This window comes from Monoraphidium neglectum (genome assembly GCF_000611645.1).
Source record: "Monoraphidium neglectum strain SAG 48.87 unplaced genomic scaffold scaffold01505, whole genome shotgun sequence".
Taxonomy (NCBI): domain Eukaryota; kingdom Viridiplantae; phylum Chlorophyta; class Chlorophyceae; order Sphaeropleales; family Selenastraceae; genus Monoraphidium; species Monoraphidium neglectum.
In genome coordinates, this window is record NW_014012123.1 from 6,450 (window position 1) to 13,652 (window position 7,203).

At 67.6% G+C, this 7,203-nt stretch overlaps 2 protein-coding genes across 2 annotated transcripts; one reads left to right on the forward strand and one right to left on the reverse strand.

Annotated features, from left to right (window-relative positions):
* Positions 1-1,080: 1,080 nt before the first annotated feature.
* Positions 1,081-4,071, forward strand: MNEG_8105 (hypothetical protein; the record flags this gene model as incomplete). Its single annotated transcript, XM_014043421.1, has 8 exons — positions 1,081-1,117; positions 1,424-1,505; positions 1,634-1,692; positions 2,064-2,166; positions 2,497-2,599; positions 2,924-3,136; positions 3,519-3,591; positions 3,959-4,071. 8 exons carry the CDS (start codon positions 1,081-1,083, stop codon positions 4,069-4,071), a joined length of 783 nt encoding a protein of 260 aa, XP_013898875.1.
* A 1,644-nt stretch (positions 4,072-5,715) lies between these two features.
* Positions 5,716-6,609, reverse strand: MNEG_8106 (Histone H4; the record flags this gene model as incomplete). Its single annotated transcript, XM_014043422.1, has 3 exons — positions 5,716-5,905; positions 6,243-6,342; positions 6,588-6,609. 3 exons carry the CDS (start codon positions 6,607-6,609, stop codon positions 5,716-5,718), a joined length of 312 nt encoding a protein of 103 aa, XP_013898876.1.
* Positions 6,610-7,203: the final 594 nt, after the last annotated feature.

Genomic DNA, 7,203 nt, shown 5'->3' on the forward strand with positions numbered 1-7,203 from the left:
CCGCGTACGTCCTTCGATGGACGGACGGAGAAGTTGCTGGTCGTTCTGTGTAAAGTTTCGCAGCGGTTTGGCTGCATTGGAGGGGCTGCCTCGAGCACAATCTGGGGGCCACGAGTGAGGGGCAGACCAATGCGGCACTGCGGATTGCCGCCGCCTGTGGCTGCGCCGCAGCGTCGACCAGTAGCACCGCGCAGGGCCGGGATTCATGGGCCCTTTAGGCTGGCTTGATCCAGCGATGGGATGACTGCCGGCGCCTGGGCGGGGGAAGCTGCCACCAACCGCATGAGGAATGGTGCACTTACAGCAAGGGAAAACCCGGGGCCCCCGCCAGCGGCCCCACGGCAGGTGTCAGCCGCGGCGACGCTGGGGTGGAGGGTTGCGCACTTCGCAAGTGTGGGCGGAGAGCTCCCTGTGGCGCATGGCAGGTGAGTAATGGGCGCGGGCGGATGGCTTCCTGCGCCGGCGCATGGCCGGCGTCAGCTGTCCTTGGGTTCTGAGCTGACATTCTGCAAAATGGTTTCAGCACCCTGCCTACACTTGGCGGCGAGGGTAGACCGATATTGCAGGTGGGTTTATGCACAGGACACGTTGTGTGACGCGCTCGGCGGCCCTGTCGGAGCCGCGGCGCTGCATCGCCAAGTGGCGGAAGGGAAGTTGCCGGCCGCGCTTCGGCGCCGATGCTCAGGTTCCCCCCACTGTTGATAGGGCGTTTCGCGTTCCGCACACAGTGTTTCGAGCTGCTTCTCATACGGCTCTCCTTGCAGCAATCGCGCAAGAAGCCGGTCGTGGCCACTTCATCGCATCCTCAGCCAAATCTTATCATCTTTTGTCTGTTCCTCAGTAAACGGAGAATTCAGAGGATTTCACATGTTTTGCTGCGGTCGGTGTTGAGCTCCAGGCGAACACCGGGGCGGGCATCAGGGGGCATCAGTGTGCGACCAGCCCCAAGCAGCAGTGCCCCGTCAGGCCTGCGACCCTCGTTTTTTGGACATCTATTTTGGGAGCTTGGAGCGGGCGGAAGCCCGCGTGGACTCCCGCTTCGCGTCAGTTGCCCGCCGCGGTTCCCCATCAGCAGCAGCCATGTTCAAGCTGGTGTATCCGAAGTTGTGGGACCCAGGTGAGGCGCGATAGGACACATTGCGCCCGTTGCCGCCCATGTTCCGCGCATGGGGCCGCGGCGCATCATTTTGCGCAGCCCCATGCTGCACTCGGCGGGCGCGGAACAACAGTTGGGGCGCCGGCCGCCACGGGTCATGCGCCCGCTCGTTGCGGCGCAGGGCCCCCTTCGATGGACTCGCGCCCTGCGCCACGCGCGCTTGCTGTGCGCACCCCTTGCAACGCTGGCTGCGCCCCCGTCGCAGCCCCTGAGCTCACTCCCCCTTCACCCTTTCCGCCCCCCCCCCTCCCGTGCCGTGCGCCCCAGTTAAGCTCCACGACTGGTTCAACCTGGTCGTGATCGCACTGCTCAATGCCCTCAACATCTCGTACCTGATCACCGGCGAGGGGTGAGCCGGTCCCTCACCCCGCTGCGCGCCCGGCTCCGCAGCTGCCCGTGCTCCCCTGCCGCGCCCTAAGCGGCATCCCCAGAGCCCTCAGAACATGCGCGCACCCGCCCTCATCCCCATTGCCCCAGTTTCACTGTTTTCTGGACCACCACCATGCTCTACTTCCTGTTTGACACCGTTTTCGTTGGTGAGCGGCCCTGATCGCACCCATTACACCGTTTTCGTTGGTGAGCGGCCCTGATCGCACCCATTGCAGCCGGTCCAAGCGACGGTGCCGCGCCCGATCGCAACACCCGCGCTCACCCTTCACGCGTCTGCCTGCCGCCGGGAGCCACTAGGTCGCCGTTTCTCGTGGCGGCGCACGCCCACGGCGCCCAAACCCTCGCCGCAGTGCGAGCAGCAGGGGCGGCTCCCGTTGAGGTGCCAGGCGATTCCAGGGGCATTTATGCGCCCCCTTCGCCCCTCCACCTCCAGCACCACCACCTCTCCTCTCGGGCCCCTTGCCACCCACCTGACCGCCCGCCCTCTTGCCCTGGTGTCTACCTCCCCCGCCCCCAGGCATCTACCCCCAGAGCGTGAAGAGCCCCGTGGTGATCCTGAGCCACCACCTGTGCACCGCCCTGTACATGCTCATACCTTACAACTACCCGCAGTACCACTGGTGCGCGCGCGCACACATGCAATCGTATTCATGTGTGTGTGTGTGTGTGTGTGTGTGTTCGTGCGCGTGTGCGTGTGCGTGTGTGCGCATATGAGAGAGAGAGAGATTGCGCGTGTGTGTGGGGGAGGGGGTGGGGCTGTTTCGTGTGGAGGTGGCTCGCCTTGCTGCGAGGCTGGCGACGGCGCTCCAGGTTGCGTTAGAGCCCGCGGAGCGAGGGGCTTGGTTCGCACTGCGCTGTCGGCCGTCGGCCTCAGCCCCCCTGGCCCTTGCCATGGCGCAATGACGCTCCTCGTTTATGTACGCGTACCGCCCCCACCCCGCCCATGCCAGGTGCATGGCGTACTGCATGCTGGTGGAGGTCAACACGTGGCTGCTCATCGCGCGGCGCTGCATCGGGGGCAAGCCCATAGAGCTCGCATTCTACGTCACATGGGTGAGCACAAAACACCACAACACACACACCGCCCTGCGTTGCAGCGGCGCGTGTCCTCGCGGGCGGCACGGCGCCGCTTGACTCTGCGGCCACGGCCCTGTGGCTGCGCCAGAGACGGCCCGGCGGTGCCGCTCCCGGGGTTGGCAGGGGTCTGGGGAGCGTCGGCCGGCATGTCGACACCAGCCTTGCCGCCCCGCGCCCGCTTTTTCGCCCCCAAGCCGGCCGGGTCGGCCCCGCGCCCACGCGCCCTGCCCGCCACCGCTCCTCACCGCACCTGGTCTGCATTTTTTCCCCCTGAATCCTTGTGCCCCTCCCACTCGCAAGGTCGGCCTGCGCAACGTGTTTTACCCCTACCTGATCTGGGCGTTCTACAAGGAGTGGCGCAGCGAGACGGTCATATGCGGGTCGCCCTGGAACCCCATCCTCATCACGCCGCTGCTGCAGGCGAGCTGCGGCATCCACGGCGCGCGGGGGGGAGGAAATTGCGCGCGTGCGACAATGCGCGCCGCCTGGCGAGCGAGCGCGGCGGCAGGCTGGGTGCGGGGTGGATGGGTAGTGCAGAGGAGGAGGCGTCGCGCTCTGCGACGACGGGGGGGGGGGCGGTGGACAGAGCTGTTCAAAGGGCCGCGCAACGTCCTGTCGCGCGGCGGTGGCGGCGACAGATCTCTGTTTCCTCAGTGCATGCTTTGCCGGCCAAGTGCATGCTTTGCAGGCTGTCCCAAAAATGCTGGGCCTCCTGACCCTCGTCGTCCGCCGCCGCGGCCTTGCTGGCGTTCTCGACCGACCCGCTGCCGCCCCCTCCCCCTATTTCCCACGCCGTGATCTCCGCATCAAGTCCTGCCCTCATGAGCTCTGATCCGACCGACCCCGGTTCTGATCTTTGTTTGACCGCACTTTGACCCCCCCCCTTCCCCCCCAGGCCTTCCTGACGGGCCTCAACTACCACTGGACGCTCCAGCTGGTGCTCAAACTCATGCGCCCGGGCGGCAAGGGTGCGAAGGGAGGACGGGGGCACACGTGAGTCGCCAGCACCAGGGCCCCGGAAGGGGCCGGTAGCAGCAGCCGCACACAGTTCAGCCCACCGCTGCCGGCGGCTGCGCTTGCGGCCCTGTCCCTGGCCGGCGGAGGCCGCGCCTTGTGTTTGGGGTTGTGGGCTTGGTGGGGATTGGTGTTGCCGTCGAGGGGTGCGTAGTGGGTATGTGAGGTTGGCCCCTACTACATGCCCCTCCAGTGCTGCTGGATTCTCGGGAGAGCTCTGTGTGCGGGCCCGGCAAGCCGAATGGCAGCGTGCCCGGTTGACTGACTCGTCCGTCCCCGCCGGGGCCCCCCCCATCTCCATCCGCCTCGCCACGCCCGCAGGAGCAGCAGCGCCTTGTCAGCGCTCGCAGACGCCCGGCCGCGCGGGCCGGGCCCCGAAAGGCGCGCCTGACGCCGCCGCAGACGGCGCCGCCGTCAAGAGCCACTTCCTCTGACGCGCCGCCCGCGGGCGTCGCTGCGCCACCGGCCGCCGCAGCCGCGCCCTCGCGCAGCCGGCCGGGGCCGCGCCGGCGGTGCCGAATTAGACCGGGCCGCGCGCCCCGCCGGCCGCCCCCGTTTTTCTGCCGGCCGCGGGCGCCACCTTCACGGGCGCGCGCGCGCGTCGGAGCGGGTGCCCCCACCTCGCCCTTGCTTTCCTCTCTCTGTCTGCCGCCCGGCCCAAGCCGCCCGCCCGGAGCCTGCAGCCCCGCCCCCCTCGCGGCGCCGTTCGCCCCGCCCGCGCCCGGCCATCTCGAACCGGCGCTCGTCCCCGCTTCCATCTTCGCAGCGAGAACTATCGACCCGGCGGCCGCCCGAATGACTTGTATGTATGACATCACCTTTAGAAACGACCCGGGGTGCCTGGGAAGACTGCACTAGGCGCTCATCCCGATTAGACTCCCCCTCCGCATCACAGCAGCGCACGCGCGCAGGCGCGCCCTCCGAACCGGAGCGCAACGCACGCCCAGCTGCAGCAAGCCAGGGGCCGGCCCGTTGCGCGGGCAGGGGGCAAGGACGGCGGCGGGCGCTCTGGCCAGGCCGGCGCGGCGCGCTCATAGCCTCTGAATTCCAAGCGCTCGCCCGGCGCCGTCGCAGCCCCCCTCTCTCCACGGCCTTGGGGTCGCTCAGCCGCTCTTTTGGCGGTGGGCGGCGCGCGGCGCCCGTCGTCTGCCGCTTGATTGCGAGTATCTCGCGCATGCACCCTGCGCATGCGCGTGCGCGCACGCGCGCGCTAGAGGTAGCCCGAGAGTGAGCTCGTCATAAGGCCGGGGGTCAAGCAGCGCAGGGGAGCAAGCGGCGCAGCACCGCCCCTGACGGGCGCTTGTGCGCGCCAACTTTACCGCCCGCACCCCCCTCTTCCTCTTCGCGCGGTCCCCTCTCGTTTCCTCGTGCCAGCCCCTCTTCCACTGCGTCCACCCAGGCATGCATGCGATGTGATTTCGCGCACGCACACCACACACGACGCCGCGGCCCCGCACCAGCTCGCCGCGGCTCCGCGCCCGCCCACCAGCAACCCCTGCAGATGTCGCCGCCGCCGCTCCCCCTATACGCCGCTACCGCGGCATCCCAGCAGGTGCTCCGGCCCGTCGCTTTCTAATTTGTGCCCCCACATCATTGCTGCAACAACCCCACACGCCCTGACGGCGCCCTGACGCCGCTTTTCATATTGTATGACCGGCCGCTTGGCAGCAGGTGCCATGAGTAATTATGCATGCACCGGGCGAGAGGCCGACGGGACCAGGGCGCTCACATGCTGCCTGTTGACTCTGCAACAGGTAATGCTGACAGAGACTGAATGCCGCAGGGGGTCATAGAGCCCTGTGATAATGGACATGAGCGTTTTTACAATATGCAACCGTCGAAGGCATGCGGGGGTAAACAGCGGCAGGCGGAATGCGTCCGGCCGCTGCCGCAGGCGTCGCACGGCGCAGCATCGGGGTACGCCCGCCGCATGCATACAGGGGCGCAGCAGCGGCCGGGCTCGGCCAAACCGGTAAACCACAATCGTGAGGAGATGCGTACAGCAAACATGTATAGCGGGATCGCAAGCGGGGCGACGCACGTGCGGCGTACGCGCGCGCGCACACACGCGCGCGCGCTCAGCCGCCGAAGCCGTAGAGAGTGCGGCCCTGGCGCTTGAGCGCGTAGACGACGTCCATGGCCGTCACGGTCTTGCGGCGCGCGTGCTCGGTGTAGGTCACGGCGTCGCGCACCACGTTCTCAAGGAACACCTTGAGGACGCCACGTGTCTCCTCGTAAATGAGGCCGCTGATGCGCTTGACGCCGCCCCTGGGGTTTTGGGGTTTTTCAGGGTGGGGACGAGAGGTGTCAGCGGGCGGCGGTGGTGGTGATGTGGCAGCGGCAGTGCGGACGTGCTTGAGGGGCGTCACGGGGAAGAGGGGGCGCATGGAGGAGGTGGGGGGAGAGGCGGGGAACGGCGCAATATTGTGATCTGGCGCGGCGCGCGCGTGTGCGCTGCTGCAGCGCCTGCAGCAGCCCCCTGGCCAAAGCGCTCGGCGCGTGCGCAGACGTCCGGTGAGGTGCTGGCGGGCGGGGGCGGCAGGCGTGCGGGCTCCTAAGGGGCCTGGTGCTGTGCCGAGCTGTCGCATGGATGCAGGGGCCGCACCTGCGCGCCAGGCGGCGGATGGCGGGCTTGGTGATGCCCTGGATGTTGTCGCGCAGCACCTTGCGGTGGCGCTTGGCGCCGCCCTTGCCGAGGCCCTTGCCTGCGCGCACGCGGTCAGAGGGCGCGCGGGGCGGGCGCGGTGATGAGATTGGGTGGATGTGGCGCGGCGCGCGGCTGTTGGGGGTGGTGGGAGGTTGCGGGCGCGGGCGTCTGGGGACAGGAGCGCCGTGCTCAGACGTGGGCGGAAGCATGTTGAAAGCGGCCGCTGCTGGGCGTGCTGCGCGGCGCGCGTGCCTCCCGCTGCCCGACCCGGATGGCTCCGATCGTTTTAGTCAGAATACGCACCGCCCTTGCCGCGGCCGCTCATGTTTCAGACGCTTTTAGAGCTCGGGTGTTCTCAGGCGGATCCAAGATGGGCCTGCTCCTGAATGGGGCGAGAGGAGGCCTCTTGTGCAGCTGTCAATAGAGAATGGCATTGCAACGGGGCTGTGAATGAGTTTTGAGTGGGTTGGAAACAGCCGAGCTTTCGGTGTCAGGTGCGCAGTCACGAAAGAGGCCATTCGCTGGGCTTCACAAGCGCGTTTGATGATTTATGTTATGCTGAGTATGCCTCGCTTGGTTGTAAGCCGTTCCGTGCAGCTCAGATCGCTCGCTGCTGACTGTAGCCTTGTCAGGGTCCCAAAGCGAGAGCACCATGCGAGGTCCACAGGGATATCATGACGCTGGAGCGCTGCCGCCTGCCGACACATTTGGCCTGCTCGACGTGAAGGTGCGGGGGGCGCCGCAGTGGGCACGGCGACCCTGGCCACGGGCCTCCTTATGATGCCTGAAACCTCGTCATCGCGGCCCATGCGTCATCCCTTGTGATGCGTCAGCAGCGCTGCCTACGGGGCCGGCGACCAACCCCGCTCGGCGGGCGCCACAACCGCCCCCTCTCGTCATGTGTTCATCACCCCCACCC